This window comes from Panthera onca, chromosome B1, assembly GCF_046562875.1.
Source record: "Panthera onca isolate mPanOnc1 chromosome B1, mPanOnc1 haplotype 2, whole genome shotgun sequence".
Taxonomy (NCBI): Eukaryota; Metazoa; Chordata; class Mammalia; order Carnivora; family Felidae; genus Panthera; species Panthera onca.
Window position 1 is genome coordinate 13,815,182 of NC_138342.1, and position 25,723 is coordinate 13,840,904.

Here is a 25,723-nt window from a genome sequence, read left to right on the forward strand (position 1 = left end):
CATAAATTTTTTTTATCAAAGTAGACTTTATGTGCTTGTATTAAATTATACATACGTTGGCAAACTGTGTCTGCTCATTTGAAGTAAATGTTTCCTTCATAAATTTAATAGAATTTAAAAAAAATTTTTTTAATGGTTATTTATTTTTGAGAGAGAGAAGGAGAGGGAGGGAGTATGAGCTGGAGGAGGGGCAGAGAGAGAGGGAGACACAGAATCTGAAGCAGGCCCCAGGCTCCAAGCTGTCTGCAAGGAGCGTGACATGAGACTTGAACCCACGAACTGTGAGATCATGACCTGAGCCAAAGTCGGACGCTTAACTGACTGAGCCACCCAGGCGTCCCTAACATGTTTTTAAACTACTGAATAACAGTATGTAGCTTTTTGAGAGATTAGGAAATGCTGTATTAAAAAAAGTGTTAATAATGTTTTCTATTATAGGAAGTAAAAGATAGGACATGTCTGAGAGCTCTGGAGAAAATCAAGATTCAGTTAGAAAAAGGAAATAAAGAGTATGGTGACCAAGTGGTAGCAGCACAGGATGCCAACATGAATATGACTGGTTTTCAAATTGAAGATGGTAATAACATACTAACCTGTGTATTTATATTCTCTCCTTTTCGTCTTTACTGAAGCACATTTTTTCTCCTCTAGCATGTGGTTCGATTTCAGAAACGAAAGAAAAAATTTTCTAATTCCCCTGGAAAACAAATTACTGATAAGTGTTTATTCTACTTCGTTTTTTTAGTGTGTATGTTTTTCACCACATGACTGCGTACTATCTTAGGGGTTTTGTTTGCTTACTTTACAGTATTCACATTCTTTTTGAAACTGGTTTATGATACTTTTCATTTTCAGTAGCTATTAATTGTACTGGTTGTCATTTCTGTTTTATGAAAAATTGATTTGGAAAGACCATTTAAAGTAATTAATTAAGCTTTTTAAGATTTACATTGTTGTATTATTTCCTTTACTAGAAAATCGTAAAGAAGCATATCGAACCCCTCTCAGGGATGTAAAAGCAACGGGAGCATCAAAATCCACTCAGCAGAAGACTAACAGAGGTAGTGTATGGATTGAGTATAATAAAACTTTGCAATTTTGTTTTCCAATGAAATACTCATTTTGCAAGTTTCCTTATTGATAGAGATTTTTAAATGTCTCAGATATCCTTAACTTTATTTTCAGTTCTCTCAGTGGATATTAGGTTTTGCTCCATGTCTGAAAGATTATATCAGTGTTGCTCCAAGTGCTTTTGACTGAAAGAGATAGGATGCGGTGTATCATATTGTAAAGGACTATTTGGGTCAAATTAAAATTTTTTTTATCAAATGATCATTGATGATTTTATGTTAGCAGTTGTTTGTATTCTATCCTTATATGTTAAGTAGTTTTGTCCTTTTTTCCCTATAGGGCTTCTGTTTTCCTTTTTCCCATTTTATTTCATAATTTCTCAACATAATTTATTTCCCAAGGAATATCCAACAATAGGGCCTTTGTTGGAATAAAGTAAATGTTGACTATCAAGGGATCACTTGGAAAAAATCTGAAATTCAAGATCTTTTTATTATTTTATTATTATTACAAAAGCAGTTCATGCTTATTACAGAAGAATCAGAAAATACATGCAGCAAACTAATATAAAGAACACTAATAATCCCACCCATGAACCAACCATTTGAATTCTTAAAAAAAAAAAACAAAACAATTTTGAGACCCTTTCCTATGCAGATTTAATTTTTTTTCTAAATGGAATCTGGCCATAATATTTTTGTAGCCAATCAGTTATTTAAATGCTTATTGTTGGGTGTTGTTCCAAAGTAGTCCCATATTGTTGGATGTTTTCTCGGGGCTAGCTGTATTATAAGCAAATATGTAAGGTTTTGGAGAAAAACATGAATAAATAGGGTGTATAAATTTCAACCAAATACTCATACTGAGTGATCAGATTCTTATCATAATTGAGGAGCATCACAGGCTAATAAGCTTTGTCTTCTTAACCTTACAAATTTCTAGCAAGTGGAATTTTTGCAATCTTCAGCATATTGTTAAAAGGTCTAGTTTTTACACTGAAAAATGTTTTAGAACACGTATTTGAATTGGCCATGTATACGTCTGAATATTTTACAAGCCACTAAATTCTCTTTCTTTCGGACCTGTTATGGGCTTAAGCCTTTCTGGGCTTACCCTACTTTTCTAATCTTAATATTCATGTTTCTCCATATGTCTTAGGCTATAGCCGTAATAGAAGTACTTCTGTTTATATAGCTTATTTTTCACATTCTTCTTTCTCTCAAATATATTTAAAATTTGCCTCCTTATAATTTGATTTCCATATTTTCCCTTGCCTATTATCCAAGCTTACCAAAAAAATGAATAAATGGCTGGAATCTAGGAGGAAATGTGTTGTAGAGGGAAAAGAAAGGATTTGAGTAGCCCAGAAATGGTAATAAATTTTAATAATGAATTATATACTTTCTTTAAGGACAGAGAAAAGTGACAGCTTCAGCTAGGATGAACAGGAGACACCATACTGCTCAGGTTGACTCTGAAAGGTATGCCACGCACATCTAGAAAATGTAGAGGCCTTTTTTTTTTTTTTTGGTCTAGAAAAAGAAAAAAAATGTAGTTTCCTTCCACTGTGAAAAGCTCAGTGTGTAACACAATACTCAGTGGAAACTGTAAATAGCGAGGTCTTGGAGATATATATCTCAAATCTCAAATTCCATTATCAAGGGCATTTGACCTCCCATGGCTGTGTGCTTTTCCTACTGGGATGGCTCCTAGTCCTAGGTGGTCATCTTTAATACATCCTTTCAATTTATATTTCCATGTATACTTCTGATTATGTGATTGGATGTATGACTCCTCTGATACTGAATTAGCAAACTCTTAGGATTTAGATTTGGGTTCTTGACATAGCAGGATTATTCCTATCATTGTAAATTGCATATATTTGTGGTATAGCGTTTACTTTTAGATTCTGCAAATTAAGCCACTGTTGGAAGCTGAAAGTTCTCTTGAATTCATCTATTCATTGGTAAAACTGTAATGTGTATACTGTTAGTATAGAACTTTAGGTTAAATTTTGACTAAATTTAAAATGTTTTCAGGAAACTTGCTATTTCCAGAGTGTTTTAAGAATTTATTGCCTGAATTAAGAGAACTTAAATTTTTTTTTCACTTTGTGTTGTCCTCCAGAATTCTTTTGGGCAGTTGTTCCTGTTTAATCACACGCTTCATTACAAAATTTGGTTTTTTCTTTATAACACAAGGTTCTGTATAGATATAAAAAGCAATTACCTAGGTTTCCCATGATTTACTTGGCAGGATAGCCAGTTAGTCTTTTTGCTTTTAGTTTTAAACCTAGTGAAATCAGGATATCAATTACACACTGATAAAATGACAGAAGCAAAGAGCTTTATTGATAAATAAACTTGAGGGTTTAAAGCTTGTATTTAAATTGGTGTATTTTCAACATCTATTTAGTGACCCTGAAGTTCCAGAGCCAGAATCAGAAATGAAGAGGAGATTACCAAGACGAGCCAAAACAGCAGCACTAGAAAAAAGTAAAGTTAACCTTGCACAGTTTCTCAATGAAGATACAAGTTAGGAGAAGAGATGATGGAGGTGAAGTCCTTTTGACCATGTCCTTTAAAATTATGTTCAGTTCTCTGCTCTAATACAGTTACTCTTGTATCAAAATTAGAAAATGCCTCATGTAGCAATTTGTGCTGTGCGATTCATTACTTTGCCTGTACTGAAGCATCAGGACAGCGCCTGTCAGTGTGCTCCACGGACACCTGCATCGGTCACGTGGATTTAATCAGGATCTAAGGTGGGCCTAGGAACCTGCTGCTTCAGTAGGTTTCCAGGGGATGCTTATGAACTCTCATGTTTAGTATGGCATTATGGACAGCTTTTCAGTGTAACTAGCTAGTAGCTTGCATTTAGGAAGCTTTGATTTAGGTGTGGCCCATGCAACATCAATGAAAACACTTCAGAACACATTAAAAAGGGACATCTCAAGGGCAAATGAAGTACCACAAACTGGCTAGAAAGGAGCTTACCTTAAGGGAGGAACAGTACAATGAACTTAAAGTACCCAGCATCTAAGTCAAAGTTATTTTGATAATTTTGTTTTGTGATTCTTACACTAAAAATATTTTGGTAATGCTACCTGAATGGGTAATTTCTCTTCGTAAAATATTTGTATCTGAGAGCCCTCGTTTGCTTATGGTTGTGATGGTGTTTCTTGGGTTAGGGAGCTGTTCACATATATGTATATGTATATATAAGTAATCCCTATACCCAGTGTGGGGCTTGAACTTGACCCCAAAATCAAGAGTCACCGGCTCTACCAACTGAGCCAACTGGGTGCCCCGCCCCCCCCCCCCCTTACACATATTAATGCTGGAGTTGCTTTCTGTGTTTTTGGCATAACAAAATAATATTGTGGATAATAAAAGAGAATGCTAGTGAGAAAAGTGTGACAGGAAATCCTTTACATACTAGTTTATGAGCACTTGTTCTGTCACTGTCCATTTCACTTTTCTTCTCAAACTGGCACTTGCCTGACTTGGGGAACTTCTAGCGTGTGAACTGAGCCCTGCTTCCTGCTGCAACACCCAGCAAAATGCACGTTCTTCTCTCTCTGGTACTTACCTTTTCTCTTTATTATCCAGAACAGAAATGTCCTAACAAACATTGGATCTGTACTAATAATGATTGTGCTTTTTAAGGTTTATTCACTAGAGGCCATTTTTTTTTTAGGTGATGTTGTAAGAGCTAAATTAAGATCGTTGTGCTTTTTAGAACCAAATTGCTATATTACATACATATATATGTGCTTTATAAAACTCAGAAATATAAAAGGAGTCTGAAAGTTACAAAGTAAGAATGCTTATTAAGCAAAAGGAAAAGGCAGATATGGTGGTGATATAAAACAATAAAAAATAGATGATTGTTTTTCATTCTGTTGGCTCTGTGTCTTTCTGTGCTTCAAATTCCTTATGTAAGTCTTCTTTTGTTAAATCCCTGTCACTTTAAAAATAATTTTTGTGGGTGGGGTAAAGGGAGAAATAAGGACATAAAGTGTACACAGAATGTGCTAGAAGGAAAAGTCTTTAGAAACACCATAAACTAAATCCCATTTACCCTACAGCCAGGCTATCCAAAGGGAAGGAGCCATGTTCTTACATACTTACACGGACCACCATACCAAAGCTTTTTTCCTCTGGCATGGGGAAAAATAAATGTAAGCACCAAACCTTTAGGATTCTTACTATTCAAGTTTTAGACACAATCACATAAGCCACTGCTGAAGCTATGCTTTTGCACAATTATAGTTAAAGGTAAGGAATATTATCCTGATTTTAAAAGACATTTTACACTTAAATGGCTAAAATACAGTAAAATCAATAGATGTAAATCCATTTACCATTTTTCATTCAAAACTGGTAACTTACACCAAATAGTATTCTTGTCTGTAAGAGGCACAGCTTTGCTAACGAGTAAACATGCAATTGTGCCATTCATCTTACAGCCCACAGATTTTATAGGTTTAAAAGTACGAGAAAGAACTGATCAGCTCAAATTCTCCTATGAATGGAAACATGCTACTTGATGATAAACTATGATCAACTTTTCTATACATATATAACTCTGAAGGAGATAATATACTTCTAAGAGATACCTTTGCCTTTTACCAGTTTGCTTCGAGGTAGTTGGTATCCACCTATTATATCCTGGGTCAGGTCATCATCACAACTCTTTACAATACTAGCCTTCTAAATCACATAATGCGTTATATATTAAAACTTTGTGCACAGAAATAAAACCGGGAACAATTATGTATTTAAACTTAGGGCATAAAAAATTCACAAAATACCATTAAAAAGAGAAACATCAAAATCCATCTGTACTGTAAAATTCCACAATGGTCCGGTGTAAAACATAAAAAAACATACAAAGAATATAATCAAAATGATTAATGCTAATGATTTAATATAAAGACATCACAGGACTAGAAATATTTCAAGATCAATTGATAAATGCAGAAGGAATACTGATGTACAAAATGAGGATAGTGCAAGAAGAACTGTAATCTATTTCTCTTCACTTTTGAGATTTTGGTTATGAACTGTACAGCTCGCTAGAGATGCTGCTGTCAAATTCAGATTCCATTCAATGGGACGATTAAGGCACATCTTAATGGGGCTCAAAGGGCAACTTGCTGTATTCCCATCGGACAAATTCAGTTTCTCATCAGTTTTCATTTGTAGCATGCTGGAAAAAAAAAGTGTAAAGCATTTTAGTTCTTTAATTTCAAATAAATTATCGACCTTGTAAAAGAAATTCAATCATCTTATTGTTTGGACCTCCAGACATTAGAATTAGGGCATTTTATTCTGAAAGTACAGAGTTTTGTTGTGTTCCTTACCTCTGGCCTCCTTACTGAATTGAATACTTTACGTATGTTAGCCAGGTATTTAAAAGGTCACCCAGATCGCACTGGACAAAAACCACTGCATATATGGATTCCATCAGCATACTCTGGACATTTAACGTACTGAACTTGGTAGGATTCAGCCCTTTTCATTTGTCCTTTAACTTACCAGGATCAGAGCCACTTTGAGACAAGAAGGAATTAACCTTTGAAAGCCTACTGTGTTCTAGAGACACTCGCATGGATTATCTCATAAATTTCAAAGCAAACCAAGCAATGTTGGTATACTTCTCATGATAAATGATAAAAGTGAGTCTCAGACTCAAGTACAGATACGCCTCAAGTTACAGTCACCAAATTGGTATAGTCCTTTCTCTTTCCCTTATTCTTGTCTACTGGCTCTCTAAAGAGAATCTTTAGAAACATAGAAACTTGAGAGTCCAAAGGGTAGCTAGTCCACATATAATGGACATGTAAACCCACATCTTAAAAATAATATTGATAGCCCATTCACGTTTTCAGATGTAGATCCTCATGTTTATAAACTATGTCATAGCTTGTTATACATTATTAGTTGGACTACATCATTCCCAAGCTTTCTCCAACCACAGGTCCATGATTCTTCCTATTATAAAGAGGAAACTGCTGTGCAGTATTTAAGTGACTTGTTTTAAGTGGCAGCCACTGCCAGACATCAGTGACTTTTTCCTGATTTCTCCTTGCAACCTCAACAACCTACTCATTTGCTGTTCAGTAAACCAGAGAGATTTAACCTGTTATATTTTAACAGTTGTCATGTTGCCACTGAGCTCTCTTCAAGCAAATGGACTCCCGGTTCCACCAAATAACATAGTTTCAAGTTTATGAAACAGAATGACAAACTACAAGTAGCCTAAAAGGTTACTCATCATATAGAAAATCACTTTAAAAAAACCCGAAAGAACATAGAGGTGAATAAATAAGAATGTACTTAAATCATGGCCTGATATATGACAAAGAGATCCAAAAAAAACAATACTCTCATTCATAGCAGAAATCCTGACTGGTTTTTGAAAACATTTGCACTGGTTACTATTAGACTGATAGCCTCATGGACCTCAAGATATTTTTGTTTTTCAAGGCAGCAAAGCTCAGATAAAGCAGTAATGTTTTTCCATCTTACACGGACTGCCAGTCTTCATATTTGTAGTATGTGTATGTATGCCTCCGAGAAACTCTAGGGCAAGCTATAAAAATACAATTATACTAAGACAGCTTGGTAGATAAGTATATCAAGTATCATTGCCAGAAGAAGAAAATGATGGCACAAAGCAACAAATCATGGTGACAAAAACAATTTTTGCTCTTTGCTATTCATCAGAATACTTTAATAACTACATTATTGTTCTTTTTAATACTTTTAACATTAATTTACTTTTCTAGAGAGTATACTCGAAATTTGGGTACACGAACTCCAGGAGTACACAAAAGTATACACATCATGGGAAGAAAATACCAGTTCAAGAACTATACGTTAGTACCAATAGATAGACTGACACATTTAATTCATAAATACCCACTTAAAACTCGGTGGTGTGAAGAAAAAAAAAAAAAAAAAAAAAAAGGTGGAGTGCAGGGGCGCCTGGGTGGCTCAGTCGGTTAAGCGGCCGACTTCGGCTCAGGTCATGATCTCGCGGTCCATGAGTTTGAGCCCCGCGTCGGGCTCTGTGCTGACAGCTCTGAGCCCGGAGCCTGCTTCGGATTCTGTGTCTCCCTCTCTCTCTGCCCCGCCCTCTGCTCGCGCTCTCTCTCAAAAGTAAATAAACATTAAAAAAAAGAAAAGTGGTGTGCAAACTTTAGGCACTACCTATCTACAGAGTACTGAGTAGAAGAACATAGCTATCTTCAAGGGCCAGAAACAGAGGCATTAGAATAATAAGAGCTAGAAGGGACCTTTCTAGATAACTCATTTTTAAAATGGGGAAACTAAGGTATAGGAAAATAGAAAAATAAACTGCTCTTTTTTGGAGTGTTCTAACCAGATGCATTCAGACTAATATAAGAACCTGCATCTTCAGTTATAACCAAAGCACTTTTCAATTCTATCTTCTATACCAAATTATTCTACATTGAGTATCCACTAGAAAGCACTTGTGAGGCACGAAGATGGGGAGGTGGACACAGTGCATGCTTTCAGGGAATTTGCAACCTAGAGGAATTTTTTAACAAATATTCCTTCATATTTGTAAGTTAAAAAATTGGACTTGTTAGGTTTAATGTCAGGAGGTTATGGGACAATCATATACATTTGTACCAAGTGAAAGATTAATACATGTTCCTCAACTTTTTCTTTTTTAAAATAATCTCTACACCCAATGTGGGGCTTGAACTCATGACCCTGAGGTCGAGTCACATGCTCTACTGACTGAGCCAGCCAGGTGCCCCTCAAATTTTCTTGATGTACTTTTTAAGCTTTTTTTCTTTAGGTTTTGAACAGGAAAATCGAATATTCTTGTATGTCTATGTATTCAACTGTATCTATGGGGTTGATGTCTAGGAGTAGAATAAACGGAGTCAAAGGTGCTTTAAAGATTTTGGATAGAGATTACCAAATTATCCTTTGTAGACAACATGCCATTTACACTCTGACCAACAATGTATGAAAATGTCTTTCTTCCCTCATTTTCTTATCAATAATGTATAATAAAAGTTATGGATCTTTGTAAAAAAAAAACTAGGTTAAAAATGGTATGCCGTTGTTTAATTTGCACTTCTCTTATGAGGAAGGTTTGGCTTATTTTCATATTTAGAAGCCACTTGTTTTTCCTTCTCTGTGTTCTTTGCCCATTGAGATGATCTATTTTGATATTTAGTTAAGATCAGTGTTTTGTTCTATGTGATTTACACTCCCACTTCCCTCCCCATCCTGCCTTGTTCATTAGTTGTTTATATCTGCTTATGGTGGTTTTGTCATGAATCCATTCTAAATTTTAGATCATCAGATTTATCAGTCTTATTTCATGGCTCTCTGTCTTACATATATGGTTCAAAATTCGAAGCAGCAGCATTTAAATCATCGTATCAAGTGGCTTTATATATCCACATCCAGGATTCTATTGAAAGCTTAGCAATGGTGTAGTGTATTCAGCGGTACTCTTGCAAGTAAAGAACTGGGAAAAGGAACATAAAGACCTGGGTTCCAATTCTGGGAATATTAATAATCAGCCTTATGATGTTGGACAAGTAACAGCTTCATTCAGTCTCCTTTTCCTCATGTTAAAAAAAAATTAAACGACATCTTCCTACTTACCTTTACATTCCTGATGATCTAATGAATACCATTTAACATGATTTAAAAATCATATGGAGCTATAGACAAATGCAAAGGTTTAGTTTAACACTGTATTTTGGTGAATGGAAGAGAGATACAAAACTGGAAGAGAGATACTCACCCTAAGTAAGGCTTCTATCAAACTAGCAATCTAGACAGATGGTAGGTGAGGAGGGAATGAGGACAAAGAAGGGGCACCTGAAATGATCATCTAGACATCTAAGCCTATTTTCAATACTTGGGTAATTTCATCCACCCTAGATAGAGCCTCTCTCCAGCATCTGAATGGAGGTTTATAAGAATATGTGCATTTGGGAAGTATAAAAGATGAAAATCTCTGGTGGGTCATGGAAATCCAAACAGTCATAATGTGTGATTTAAATTAATGATGACTGGGGCGCCTGGGTGGCTCAGTCAGTTGAGCATATGACTCTTGATTTCAGCTCAGGTCATGATCGCAGTTTGTGAGATGAGCCTCATGTTGGGCTCTGCACTGGGTGCGGAGCCCGCTTGGGATTCTCCCTCTCAGCCCCTCCCCCAGCTCGTGCTTGCGCTCTCTCCCTTTCTCTCAAAATAAACATTTAAATTAATGATTACTGATAATTCTAACAAAAAGAATTTTTAACATATATCTAGCTCTAATAACTCAAATTTGTTTTACTTATTACTAGAGATATGGGATAGTTCTTCTCTGTCATAAACACAATAAACCTGAATGTGAACTAGCCAAATCACAGGAAACAAATTTTAGTGTGATCAGGACAGGTCTGAAAATATCATTTCTAGAGCAGTTGCTACATGCCAGGCACTATGCTAAAAACCTCCCTGACAATATTTTATTCAGTTCTAACAACCACCATTGAGGCTCAAAGAAGTAAAATGACATATCAAAGTCACTCAACTAGTAAGGCAAGTTCAGAGTCTAGGATGTATCCCTCCCTTTATCCTGCATACGAACTCTTGGGTTGCAATACTGTCGTGATTCTGCCTTCATGTTAATACCCATTTATCTATTTCTTCAAAATACTTAATACATTGTTTGGTCTATAGATGTGTTTGGTCTACAGATTTCAGACAGAAAGACATCCTGAAGGCCTACAGCCATAACTGTATCTAGAAAGATATATTTAGAGCATCAAGTTTCCTCATATTTAACTAAATAAGGAGCTATTACATCTTTCAATTTCTCAAGGTAAAAGAAAATATGTTAGGGCATAGACATGTTTTTTGATAGCTACCAAAAGAGTATTCTTTAGGTTAAGGGTTTCAAGAACCAAGTTAATCTTTTCAAAGGGAGAAAAGTCAGCTGTATGCATGGATAAACTGAATTCTGGTATACGATTTGGAATTAGAACAGTTACTATAGTGTACATGAAACTACTGAATTTGAACTCATTTGTTTTAACTCCAAATTCTGAGTGACTGGTTTATTTCCTCTGGAAATGATGTCATCTAATGTTAAGTCAGTAAAAATTTACTGAATAGCTATTCTAGCTATATCCTGAGCCTGATTCTCCTCAAATCTATCCAAATCAATAGGGTTGCTAAATGTGCAAAACTAGATCAGAGAACCTTTATGAAGTCATCAAGTGTGTTCCCATGTTTCTGATGTAGTAAGAAGTTAGAAAAATGAAATTCTTGGTCTACTGGACTCTAACCGCTACCTACCCAATATATTAAGAATATAAAATAGTGTGATGGTGTCTGTCTTCAAGGGTTTTCCAGTTCGGTAAGGAGGCAGAAGGGAGAAGTATTCATGAATTACCAAAATAAAAAGCAGTACACAGTAAATACAGAAGAGGTAACTAAAGACTAAGGGATAACAGAGAAGGGAACTTAATCTTAGCAGTGGCGAGACTGGGGAAAAGTCATTTGAAATAGGCCTAAAGGGGTAAGGATTTTAGTAAACTGGGAAGGAGAGAGGCTTTGTAGAGCCTAAGTTCTGATTCCAAATCAAATCACTCACCTGCTAAGTGTACATTTCCTAAACTCTAAGCTTCAATTTAACTGGAAAGTGAAGATAATGAGAGTACCCACCTCTTGAGGGAAATGTGATTAGTAAATGAGTTTATATAAAGTAGGTGGCATAGAGAAGGCAGTAAAATGCCTGGCTGAACACATAATAAGGACTCAATAAATGTTAATATTAGTACTACTAACAAAAAGTCAAAAGATACATGTGTGGGATAAAAGATGACAGATATGTGTATAATTTGTTTCTGCAATTGTACAACCATTTAATTTAAAATCTCTGGGCTTAAAGGGGTGGGGTGGGGGATTCAAATTAAGAGCCATAGGGATCTAGCCAGTTAAACGTGGTCTACCAGCAGACCATGAGGTCAAAGGTATGAGTAAATCCTTTCTTTTGCCGGCAAACTCTGTTAAGAGTTAGGTTGTACAGATTTTTTGTTTTTAAAGACTTAATTTATCTCAAGAGTAAAATTTCTTTTTGGTAGAATACTGAAGAATTTAAAGGCCTTGGCAGATTGTTAAGTGGTAGATTTTAAGTCAGACATTTTTTCTGACTTGCTTTTGATTATTTGATGTAGTTATGTGGAGGAACAGAAGAACCTGGTGGTTAAGAGTAAGACTTTGAAGTCTCATATTCTTGAATTAGAATCCTAGATTTGCAATTTACTCCAACCAATTTTAGGAGAATTACTTTAACATAAAGATTAGCATATTATGTGCTTAACTAGTAAGGGTTATCGTGATTATTAGAGCAAACCATAATTGGGGATTCACAAGAAAACATCTAGAATAAAAAGAATAGTTTCTCCTGATAAATAGATCTACCTGAATTTTTATTTGAAGGAATAGAATGAAAGAATACAATGAGGGAAATTATAGTCAGAGCAAAGGCACAAAACCAATTCTCTTCAGAAATCAATGAACATTTTGCACTGCTGTGTGATTTAGAAGTGATCAATGACCATGTAAGGACAAAACATTTACCTGAATTTCTTAATTAACTTGTATATTTAATTAATATAACACAGCTGTGCCTAAAGCAGTATCTTACATATAATAGGTATTCAGATATTCAATAAATACACAAATGTGATTTACATACATTCATAAAAAATAAAATGGGAAATTTTAGTACTAAATTAATGTGATATTAAAAGCAATTAGCAGTTATTAATCTAAAATAATGCCAACCAACTAATTGTGAAAGGTTGCTGAGCCTGACATGACTTAGAATGATTTTGGACCCTGTTCACATCTGCCTTCTGAGGAACTTAACAATGATTATAATCAATGATCCCTTTTTTTGTTTTGTTTTGTTTTTTTAATATACCATCTGTGGCAGATTAACTGCATTCACAGCCCAAATTCTTCACCCATGCCTATACTTACTCTTTATCACTTTGCAATGTCCTCTCATTCTGGCCTCACCCATGTGACTTGCTTGGGCCGATAAGATGTTGGTTAACAAGTATGAACTGTAAACTGGCAGAGGCATGCAAGCTGAAGCATGAGAAACTACTCGGTCACTTATGCTCCCTCGTATACCTCTGCTTTTGCCAGGAGAGCACTGCCTGGGCTGGCCTGCAGCATGCGTGGGAGGTATGGCGCAGGGCTAAGGTGTCACACCTGGTAGCCAGCTCGTACAAAGGCATGTGAGGGAGCCTGGCCAAAATCAAAAGAACCTCTTAGCCTTATTTGCCAGTCCCAGATATAGGAGTGCAGTAAGTGCTCATTTACTTTCAGGCAGTAAGTTTTCGGGTGGTTTGTAATACAGCATTGTTGTAGCAATAGATAATGATTAAACAAGTGCAAGGTCTCTCATTCCTTAAAAAAACAAAACTTCACTCAATCTTTTATTTTCTTCATGTTTAGAGCTAGATTACTTTAATGAATTATCCTATACTTGATATCACCATTTTCTTATCTCCTATTCTTAACCTACTCCAGTCTGGCTTCCAGGCCCTTTCATTCCACAAAAACACCTACTCAAGTCACCAATGAATTGATAAAGCCAATGAATGATCCTTAATTTTTCAACTATTTTGCCTTCCTAACAACATTCAACACTAATGGCCATTTCCTCTGCTACAGACTGAACCGTGTACCCCCCAGATTCATATGTTGAAGCCCTAACCCCCTATATTAAGAAATACAGGGCCTTTAGGAGGTAACTAAGGTAAAATGAGGTCACAATCTGAGTCCTAATTTGATGGGTTTGTTATCTCCATAAAAGGAGAAGAAGACACCAGAGAATGGGAAGGTAGCTATGTGCAAACCAGCAAGAGACCCCTCACCAGAAACTGAACCCTCCAGACCTTGATCTTGGACTTTCTAGCCTCCAGAACTGTGAGAAAACAAATCTCTGTTTTAAGCCATGCAGTCTATGGTATTTTGTTATGGCAGCCTGAGAAGTAAACCTCTTTCTTGAAACTCATTTTTCTTGGATTTTGATACAAAACACAATACTGGCTTCCTTTTTCCTCTTCCTTTTACTCCAAGTCATCCTATTCTTGGATGGCTTAGAATTTCTTAAGACCAAGTCCCAGGCTTCCTTTTCTTCTTCTATAATCTCTATTTAGGGGTTCTCATCCATACTCAGTTTCAGTTATCAAAGATCTCGCAGACATCTCAACTCATCCCACAGTTCACTCATTACTTCTTCAGAAAGGATTTCCCTGTGTACTCAACCTAAAGTAACTACCCCTAGAAAACTCTTTATACCATCTAATTTCATTGACACAGAACTTAAACTGCTTATGTTTTTCCTCCCTCCAGTTAAAATACAAGTTTGATGAGAGTACAACATATTGGTCTTGTTCAACATATTATTTCCAGCACCTTGCATTATAGAAACTGGATAGATATCTGTCAAAAGAATAAATCTAGACTTCTGCTTCTGGCCATGATGAAGTAACAGGAACAAAAATATATGAAATATTTTTAAGACCATGGATGAAAGAAAGTACAGGATGACAGTGACCCCTGAAAGAAGGGAACAAAGGAGGTAAGTCATAACACTTGCTCTGGCTTACTGCCTGAATAGTTTCCAGGCTGCAGTATAGGAAGAGGAATCCAAAGGAAGCTTGGAAGCCTTCCTGAGATGAGAGGACAAAGTTTGGAGGTGAGGGAGACCAAGGCAACTAGAGTCTGTGGGGCAGGTAACAGGAGACAGAGCTGCACTGACAGTGCCAGAGAGCAACATTGGTTTCCCTGGAATCCGTAGATAAATACTGATCAGTGCATGAATGTTTCCCAAGGCTGTGAAAAAGACCACTGAAAAGGACCAGCTGGAAAATCCCCAGAGACCATATAGGACAGGATAAAATTTGTGTTCCCACCAGCAAGAATGGATAAATCTCCTAATACATACGGCATTGAATAGGTATTGGTAGTGCCTCACTAGTGGGGGTAAAATTAGCCCTAGAGCAGGATTTCTCAACCTCAGCACTACTGACATTTGGGGCTGAGTGATTCTTTTTTGTGGGGAGCTGTCTTACTATGCACTGTAGAATGTTTAGCAGAATCACCGGCCTCTACCCACTAGGTGTGACAATCCAAAATGTCTCCCTATGTCACCAATTATCCCCTGTAGGACATCCCCTGGTGAGAACCACTGTCCTAGACTATAGGCTGCCTATCAATGCCCAAAAGCAAGATTTGAAAGGATAAAGGTTTTTCTTAATAAGTTCGTGGTGTCTCAGAACAGAGCCCCAAAACATTTAAGGCACTGTAAAAACAAACAACCCCAGCACACAATGTAAAACCGACGATGTCTAGCATCCAATCCAAAATTACCAGGCATGTACAAAACAGGAAAATATCCAAAATGAGGAGAAAAATCAATCAGTAGGAACTGATAAATAATACAGATTATAAAATTAGCACACGAGGATGTTCATGCAGATATTTAAAATATACTCCATTATAGTCAAGAAGCTGAGGAAAGCATGAGCATGAGGGGAAATATAGTAGATACAAAGAAGACTAAATTTAAACTTCTGGAGATGAAAATATAATTTCTGAAATGAAAATATCCTGGGTGTTATTAACAGCAGATTAGACAACCCAAAGAAAAGGTTATCAAACTTAAAAACATAGAAATAGCATAATCCAAAATGAAACATAAAAAAAATGAACAAAGGGGTGCCTGGGTGGCTCAGTTGATTGAATGTCTGTCTCTTGGTTTTGGCTCAGGTCATGATCTCCTGGTTCGTGAGCTTGAGCCCTGCATTAGGCTCTGTGCTGACAGTGCAGGTTGGGATTCTCTTTATCTCTCTCCCTCTCTCTGCCCTTCCTGCATGCTCTCGCTCTCAAAATAAATAAATAAACTTAAAAAAATTAACAAAAATGAGTAGGTATCAGTGATCTATGTAACAAAATACATGTGATTGGAATCCCAAAAGGAGAGTAGAGACAAGAGGGATAGGAACATACTTGAAGAAAGTATGGCTGAAATATTTCCAAATATGATAAAAACTAAACTCCCATATCCAAGTAGTTAAAAAAAACTCCAGGTAGAAAAAACATAAAGGCAACAAAGCCAAACCCATTTATAATCAAACTGCTGATAACCAGTGATAAAATCTTACAAAGAACTAGAGGAAAAAACAATACAGAGTAGCAAATATAAGAATCACAGCAGACTTCTCTTCAGAAACAATGCAAACTAAATGACAGTAGAGCAACATCTTCAAAGTACTAAAAAGTATATGGTCACATTTGAATTTCATATTCAGCAAAAATATCTTTCAAAACAAAAGTGAAATGAAGACTTTTTAAGACATAAAAAGGCAGGGCTGAGTGAATTATTAAACAGCAAACCCACACAACAAGAATTGCTAAAGGAAGTTTTCAGGCAGAAATAAAATGACATCAGATAGAAACCTGGATTTGTGCAAAAGAATGAAAAGCACCAGAAATGGAAAATTCATGGAGAAAATACTTTTCCTATTTTGAAAACCTCTTTGAATAACTGTGTGGAGGAAAAATAGTAACACTATATTGGAAGGATTATAACATTTATGGAAGCACAACATATGACAATAATAATAGCACAAAGGCTTGAAGGGAGGAAAGGCACATGTACTGTAAAGTTCTTAAGATTATACATGAAGTAATATAACATTATCTGAAGGTAGTTTATAGTAAGTTAATGATATATAGGGTAAACTTGACAGCAAGTACTACTTAAAAACTAAGAGATTAAATAGAATAATAAAATATACTCAACTTGTCTAAAAGAAGGCAAGAAAAGAGAAAAAGGAACTAAATAATAGATTGGACAAACAGAAAATAGAAAGTTGGGCTATTATCAAAAAGACAAGAAATAACAAGTATTGGTGAAGATGTGGAGAAAAGGCAAACCTGTGTACTATGAGTGGGAATGTAAATTCACATACCCAATATAGAAAACAGTATGGATGTTCCCCAAAAAATTAAGAATAGAACGACCATATGATCCACAATTCCATTTCTGGATATTTACCCAAAAAATGAAAATAACTTGAAAAGATATATGCATTCCCCATCATGTTCATTGCAATATTATTTACAATAACCAAGATATGGAAACAACTTAAGTGTCTATCAATGGATGAATGGATAAAGAGAATCCTCTCTCTCTCTCTCATACACACACACACACACACACACACACACACACACACACACACACTGGAATATTATCCAAAAAGTAAGGAAATCTTGCCATTTGCAACAACATGGATGGACATTGAGGGCATTATCGTAAGTGAATTAAGTCAGAGAAAGACAAATATCAGATGATTCCACCTATATGTAGAATCTAAAATAACAAAAACCAAAATCAACCAAGCTCGCAGATACAGAAAGCAGACTGGTGGATGCCAGAGGTGAGAGCAAAATGGGTGAAGTGAGTCAAACTTCTAGTTATAATACAAATAAGTCATGGGGATGTAATGTATACATGGTGGCTGAGTATATAATAATACTGTATTGCATATTTGAAAGTTGCTAATAGATTGTAAAAGTTTTCATCACAAGAAAAAAATTGTAACTATGGTGACAAATATTAGCTAGACTTATTTGGTGATCACTTCACAATATATACAAATATATATCATTATGTTGTACACCTGAAACTAATATGTTGTATGTCAATTATACCTCAATTAAAAAAATAAAGTTGGCTGACTCAAACAACCACATCAAAAGTCACATGAGATGGAAAATGGTATATTAAAAGGCAGAGATTGTCAGACTGAATGAGAAAGCAAGCCTCAAGTGTATGCTGCCTCAAAGAAACTCACTTTTAATATAGACACATATAGGTTAGAAATAAAAGTGTGGGAAAAGATATACCATGTTAAAACTAGGGAAAAGTAGGCTGGAATAACTATCAGACAAAAAAAGATTTCAGACCAAGGAATACTTCTAGAGATGAAGAGGTTAGTTTCATATGAAAAAGGAGTAAATACATCAAAAGTACATAAAAATTCCAAATGTGTATGTACCTAATAACAGAGCTTCAAAATACATGATGCAAAACCTGATAGAACTAAAAGGATAAATAGGAAAATCTAGAATCATAGCTGCAGATTTCAAAATGCTTCTCTGAAGAATAAATATAAGTAGACTGAAACTCAGGAAGGATGCAAAAGAGTTGAACAGCACTATCAACTTGCTTAAAGGAACACCACCCAGCAGCAGCAGAATGAACATTATTTTCAAGAACACAGAGAACAGTTATTAAAGTAGATCTGGATAGACTCTGGACCATAAAACAAATCTCAATAAATTCAAAAGAATTAAAATCATACAAAGTATATTTTATAAGCATAGCAGAATCAAATTAGAAATCAGTAAGAGAAAGGTATCTGGAAAATCCCTAAATATTTGAAAAGTGACCAATACATCTCTAAGTAATCCATGGGTTAAATAAAAAACTACAAGGGAAATTAGAAAATACTTCTAATTTAGTGGAAATGAAAATACAGCAGAGCAAACTTTGTGGAATATAGCTAAAGTGGTATTTAGAGGGTAATTTATAACACAATGATCATATTAATAAGGAACTAATCTTCTTTCCACCACAACACTCTACACTCTATACCAATGGTTCTCAAAGTGTGGTCCTTGGGTCAGCAAAATAAGCATCACTTGGGCCCCACTACATAACCTATTGAAATAGAAAGTGCTTGGAGCCTAACAATTTCTTTTTCAATAAGCCCTCCTGGTGATTCTCATGCACACTAAAGTTTGTAAAGCATTGTTTTCAAGTAGCACAGTTCTCATTAGGACCACCATGATGGTCTATGCCTTCATTCATGCCCTCTACCATTCATGTTTCACAAAGCAGTCAGATCCTTTAGGAAGGAGAATCTGATGATGTCATATACCTTCCCCATCCACTCCCAATTTCAATCTCTACTTTAAGAGCAATGGGAAGCTATCGGAAACACATAAACATGACTTATGAGAACCTACATGGTCTATCCTTCACCTACTCCTCAATCTTTACATCTGACACCATGCTCCTCCTTTCTCTTTTGACCCAAGACACACAGTCATTGTCTTACCTGCAAAGAACACCATGCTGTACTTTTTCCACATGCAACTCTTCCTGAAAGTCAGTCCTCTCCCCTCCCTGCCCAGTTGTCTGCTACTTGGCCTAGTTAATTCCTACTCACTCTTCACAGCTCAGTTCAATGGTCAATTTCCTTAGAGAAGTCTTCTCCTTATAGGGAGAAGGAATTCTTATAGTACCCAAAAAGAATTCTTTAGTACCACCTACAGTTATGAACTTGTAAGATTCGTGTAACTATTTACTCAATGTCTGCCTCTCCTAATAAACTTGAACCATGAGGACAGAACAATACCTGGTTTTGTCCCCCATTTTATCCTACATATAGCCTAGCATATTGCCTGGCACATAGGAGATATTTTTTGAAGAATAAATTAATGGGGTCTATCCAGTTTTCTCTGTTTCTATATATAGAAACAAAGTAGCAAGTAAATGAATTTTCCAGATTGCCTGGAATTGGAATGGGGGTGGGGTAGGAAAAATAAGCCAAGGTCTTATTTAAATTAAACAAAAACAATCAAGAAAAAAACTGGCAGGATGAAACATTCAGATACCTACTCTGACTCCCCTCCCATAATTAAACAATAGGTGAATTCAATAGAGTTAGCATTATAATCACAGAATGCTCAGCTCCTCTACAAAGAAAAGTGTTTACTGCCTAGGAAAAATGAGGTGGGGGGGGGGGGGAAATGGAAGCTAGGGGAGCTGAACTAAGAATTCCAAATTCCTAAGTGAAGAAATAAAGAAGAAAACCAGGGTAGAGAAGGGGGAAAGAGAACACTTGAGGAAGGAATTTAAGGTATAAAGCACTGAAATCACTTTAACAGGTGGCAGCCACTGGTAAAGGAAGAGAGGGAAGGTGACCCTTGCACTTACCTCAGATAGACAAAGCAGGTCTGGAGGCTGCGGGGAGAGAATAAAGATTTACAAAAACAGAATAAAACTGCCACTATGGCTCCCCCAGCACCACTCTGCTGGATAAAGATAGGTCTTGTCCCACAGAGATAAAGCAAAACAAAACAACTACAAGTCAGAAATGTATTGTGCAGGAGGAGGGAGAGGATGGGGTGTTGGAAATAAACTGGATATAATAACTTTAATCTACTTTTAAAAATCCAATGACTTTTTCTAGCCACATACCAAATTCTACTGATATAAACGGGTCAGCAAACTTTTCCACCAAGGGCCACGTAATCAGCAGTTGAAGTTTTATGGGCTTTACACAATTACTCGGTTAAGCTCGTGTGGCACAAACACCAGTAGACAATATATAAGTGAATGAACATGGCAGTGTTACAATAAAACTTACTTACAAATGGGTCATGGGCCAGACTCCCTGATTTAGATAATCTTATGTTTGAAAATAATTCTATACTCCATACCAACTAGTAATAGAGATCAACCAAATTATCTTTCTTCAAATTATACTATGTTGCCAAAGTAAAAATAATTTGACTTTTTTAAAAAAATAAGTTCCCTGAGTTCCTTTGTAGCTCTGATATCTAACACAATGCCTAACAGATCAAAAAGAAAAAGTATCTAATTTGTTGAATAAACTGGATGGTTTTTCCATGAAAGATGCAGGACAATTAGTGAAACAGAATACTGTGAAAAACTAAGTAATGGTTGACAAAGCAACAGGACATAAAATATCCAAGAAAAATTCTAAGAAAAAACATCAAGACAGGGGATTATCTAAGTCACTGTTCTATATTTTTTAATAAAGTATTACAGCAAGAGTTAGAAACTCTTCAAAACCTAAAACTCTTCTCCTTACTCAGGAAACTATATAGAGCAGTATTTTCCAATTATGTTTCCCAAACTGCAGGATATAAAAAGTTGTGATATATAAAGTGTGAAGAATGCAGTTTAACATTCAATGGGGCGCTGTGATTCAACAGGCACAGGAAAGAGAACTCAGCATTTTCCAAAGCTATTGGACCACAGAACCAGGACCACAGATGCAGGACTACTGCATCTTGGACTCTGTATCTGGAATGCTTGTGTAGCAAACTAGATTAAGGTGACAGTGAGTCATCTAGAAATGTTTATCAAAATGAAATTTAGAAAATCATCTACTCTGTGCTTCACAGTTCTTCCATTAAATGATAATTATGAAGCTGAATAATAGCACATGAAGAAATGCTAACTCTAGATTTTATGTGAAAATGTTTAGGCTATTCTGTGCCAAGGTATGCCTCAACCATACAAATCTAAAAGGACATTTTGAGTTAGGACGCAAAAAACGTGGTAAACCATTCATGACCAGGACCAGAGGAGAATGCATGGTTGGCTTCAGTTTCAGGTAGCTAAAGGAGTATACTGTTAGTTAAAAATCACCCATCAGTTATATACCTGTGTGAAAACCAGAATGCTGAATGGGAAAATGTGTATTTGGTCATTTTTGAGGACAGATGACAAAACAGGAGACGCTGACAAACTGAGCTGTTGTAGGTCATCTCAATCTAATTCAAAGTATCAATTTGAATTCTGAATTTTTACAGCAAAATTTGATGTTTTATTTTTTTTTTTTTAAATTTTTTTTTAACGTTTATTTATTTTTGAGATAGAGAGAGAGACAGAGCATGAATGGGGGAGGAGCAGAGAGAGAGGGAGACACAGAATCGGAAGCAGGCTCCAGGCTCTGAGCCGTCAGCCCAGAGCCCGACGCGGGGCTCGAACTCACGGACCGTGAGATCGTGACCTGGGCTGAAGTCGGACACTTAACCGACTGAGCCACCCAGGCGCCCCCAAAATTTGATGTTTTAGATGATACACTGAGTATAGCAACCTCAAGCCCACATAAGTTATTCTAGTCTGAAAATTTCCTTAAATGTGTCCAAAGTAAGCTTATTTACATCCAGATATTTGTCAATTAGGAAAGGCACATATTTACTTGGTAACTCAAAAGACACTGATATTCAAAAGTTCTTAATATTTTCAATAGCCACACTCCATTTTAGGCCATAATCACCTCAAAAATCATCTCTTAGAGCTAGCCTTTTACACACCCCATTTTATCCCCCCCTCCCCTCAAATTTATACTGTGTGCTATTATCAGAAAAGACCCTCTAGAATTAGAATTACACTTTGATCATATAGTTTCTCATCACTATTCACAGAATGAATTCTAGGCTTGATTTCTTTGTTTACTGGTGAATCTGATTGACCCAATTGAATCTAAGGGCCCACCTTTGTCCAAGCTTACGTTCTGGCAGCTGAGATAAAAGTCACAAAGCTGTTAAATCCTGTTATTTCTTGAGATAGATTTCAAATGTTACCTACTTTGTACAATGCCCATCATATTACCCTTAAATTATGTCTGGACTCACTGAAAATAGATCTAATAGCCTCAATATTCTGCCCATGAATTTGTAAACTGATTTACATCCCCATATGTTGTTCCCACTATTCTCATGTTTTAAGAGAGAAATGACTCTTCTGGCCAAAATCCATCTATCTAATGATGGACCATAATGTCCAATAATCAACTCTGGCGCTTCACTCCATTTCCACTGCTTGCCATCTCATGTTTGTATCTTCAACCTTTCATTTTCTACTGGCTTCTTCCCATTGGCATCTAAATTTTTTTAAAACCAGTCTTCATTAGAGCTTCCTCTTGCTATCTCCCTATCTCCTCTCCAGTCATAGCCATTTACAGTTTTCTGTGTTAATTTTCTTCACTTCCTCTTCCTGCATTAACTCAATCATAAGATTCTCACTGCATTTCCCCGCCAAAACCAAAATCATTACAATAACCTTTGGGCTACCTTAGATGGAAATGTTTCAGGGCTTAACCGACCTCTCATCAACAGTTTACACTTGTTTTATCCCTTCTTAAAACACATTTCCTTTCTACCACACTCTCCTGACTTTCCTCTTACTTTCTGACTAGCCTCATCAGTCTCCTTCTGTGTATATCTTTTTTTCTTTTTTTCTTTTTTCTCTGTGTATTTGGGGATCAGATCCTAGGCTCTTCCCATTTTACGCTGAATAATCTATTCCACTCTCATGACTTCAGTTATTATTGGACTCCAAAATCTTTATCTCTAGCTCAGACCTCTTTCCCATATTAACCACAGTTGACCCTTTAACAACACGGGTTTAAACTGCATGGGTTCACTTACATGCAGATTTTTTTCCCATAAAGATATATACATTATTGTAAATACATTTTCTCTTCCTTATGATTTTCTTAATAAAATTTTCTTTTCTCTAGCTTACTTTCTTATAATAATACTGTATATAATACCTATAACAGAAAAATATGTGTCAATTGACTCTTCATGTTATCAGCAAGGCTCAGGTCAACAGGATATTGGTAGTTAAGGTTTTGGGGAGTCAAAAGTTACATGCAGATTTCTAATGCACGGAGAATCAGTACCCCTAACCCCTGCATTGTCCAAGGGTCTACTGTGATTACTTCCTAAACATCTCTCTTGGACATACTACTTAAATTCCTTATGTCTAAAACTGCACACTCTGAATGTTCTCTTATATCTCAGTGAATGTTACTATCATCTATTATCTACATGTTCGAACTCAAACCTGGACATTACCCTTTATTCCTCTACTCTCTTAGACACACTGATACTATTTCAGAGGCCTCTGTCAAATATATCTATTCTCCTCTATTACTGCCACTGTTAGGGTTTGAAACATTTTTTTCGTTAACTGATGTTGGCCCCACAATTTGGGCTATGCTTCCTTCAGTAGCTTTATTTTTTGCCATTTTTCCATCCATGCCCTGCCCTATTCTTCATTCCTTTTTTATGCCTCAGCTTTATGAATTAAATTACTCAGTGTTCTACTAGCCTGCTCTGTCACCCAACTTTTCCACATGCAGTTTGCTCTACCAGAAAAACTCCTCTCCTGACTGCTAATACTTTGGCAGCCTTCAAATCTCAGCTTGGATGTGACTTTGTAAGAGTCCTTGCCTAATTTTCTAAACATGGGTTCAACTTCTGTCCTATATATTTCTATAAGCTATCTCTCTCCCCAGTCACAGCACTCCACTTTCTACTGTAATTGCCTATTCACTGTCCCCCATGAAAATGATAAACTCCATGAGAACACAAACCATGACTTTAACCATTCTATCCCTTTAATTAGTAGTAATATAATACCCCACTTAAAACATAAGATATACTCTATTTGTTGAATACATACATACAAGTCTTGTTTTCTTATTTAGATGGAAAGGGAACTTTCTGAACTTCCTATGGTGTCTAAGAGCATATTGTAGGCATTCATTAAGTATTTACTGAACTAAGAATAGGACAGAATTGCACTTCTTTGCTTTCCATGTCTACAATTGATATATAGTAGTACAAATGTAGTGAAGTATAAATTCTAAAATTCCTATGTATTAAACTTTTATCGGACAGTAATTTTGAAATGTACAAAAACAAGACACTTATGGTAGAAACAAAACTTTTCATCAATAGAAATATTCCATAATTCATTATATACATTGCCTTATGAATTTTCCTAGAGAACTCCTTGTTGTTAATTAAGACTTTCTCAAATCTCCAATCACTAATTATTCTATGAAGAAGAAAAACACATATAAAACTAATAATGAATTTGTGTCATTTCCAAAAAGGCATTAAGAAGTATGGAATACCAAGAATAATGAGAAAAAAATAACACCTTAAGAAACATTTTAAAATCAGATAAATATAACAAATATTGCTATAAATACAACTCTGTAAAAATAATGTCCTTGCTGATTAAAAAAAAAAAAGAATGTTAAAAAATAAAGAAGGAAAGTTATCAGTAGAAGATAAATAAAATTTTAAGCAGAACAAGAAATCGTACCAGTAATTTTAAAAATGAGAAAAGGTGAAAAACAACTCTTAACATATGATACTAAAATTTTTAAAATTTAACAGAAGAATTTTGAGATTAATTTGGAAAGTAATATTTAGGCATCTTCCATCTTATTTTTCTTGGGTGATCTCATATTTAGTGAGATAATAATTAAAATAAACCTTATGTTTATAACTTAGGAAGATACAATGGTTAAGAAGCTAAAAGGACAAAATACGGTTCTGTTGTAAAATGAGTTAATGCAAACTGTCTTTGGTAAACTCTAATGACATGAAATGAGAATGATATAAAGAATTAAGAATGAAACACTGTACTTTATACTGCATTCACGACAGTCTTTTAAAAATATGTGTGTATGGTTGTAGGTGAATTATAAGTTTTTTTAAAAAATCACTATCAGGCTTCTTCCCTCTTTTCCTGACATACTATTTGTTATGTTGTTTTTAGTTATCCTGAGGACAAGAAACAAAGGACATTATTTTTAGATTTGATTCATCTTTCATTAAGGAGACTCTAATTTGCCCAATAATAAAGCTTTAATCATTGCATGTTGCAAAGTTAAAATTTTTATTTAATGCATGTTAAATATTGTGGAATAGGTATT

The 25,723-nt window shown here is 35.6% G+C and overlaps 2 protein-coding genes across 11 annotated transcripts in view; one reads left to right on the plus strand and one right to left on the minus strand.

The window, feature by feature from the left end:
- The window catches only part of NCAPG (non-SMC condensin I complex subunit G), a 46,054-nt gene extending 41,084 nt beyond the window's left edge, over positions 1–4,970 (plus strand). The window contains exons 18-21 of the mRNA XM_060655362.3: positions 439–577; positions 975–1,061; positions 2,483–2,552; positions 3,487–4,970. Of these exons, the coding sequence (XP_060511345.1) occupies positions 439–577; positions 975–1,061; positions 2,483–2,552; positions 3,487–3,610 (420 nt within the window). The 3' untranslated portion in view covers positions 3,611–4,970. The remainder of the gene's footprint in view (positions 1–438; positions 578–974; positions 1,062–2,482; positions 2,553–3,486) is intronic.
- A 1,016-nt stretch (positions 4,971–5,986) lies between these two features.
- The window catches only part of LCORL (ligand dependent nuclear receptor corepressor like), a 167,683-nt gene continuing 147,946 nt past the window's right edge, over positions 5,987–25,723 (minus strand). For 8 of the 10 annotated variants that reach the window (XM_060655349.3, XM_060655353.3, XM_060655352.3 and 5 more), the window contains 2 exons: positions 20,164–20,190; positions 6,178–6,285 (listed from right to left, as the gene is read on the minus strand). In XM_060655349.3, the coding sequence (XP_060511332.2) occupies positions 20,165–20,190 (26 nt within the window). In that variant the 3' untranslated portion in view covers positions 6,178–6,285; position 20,164. Of the gene's footprint in view, positions 6,286–20,163; positions 20,191–25,723 lie in introns of all 10 variants that reach the window. The other 2 variants (XM_060655360.3, XM_060655348.3) reach the window with 2 other exon arrangements.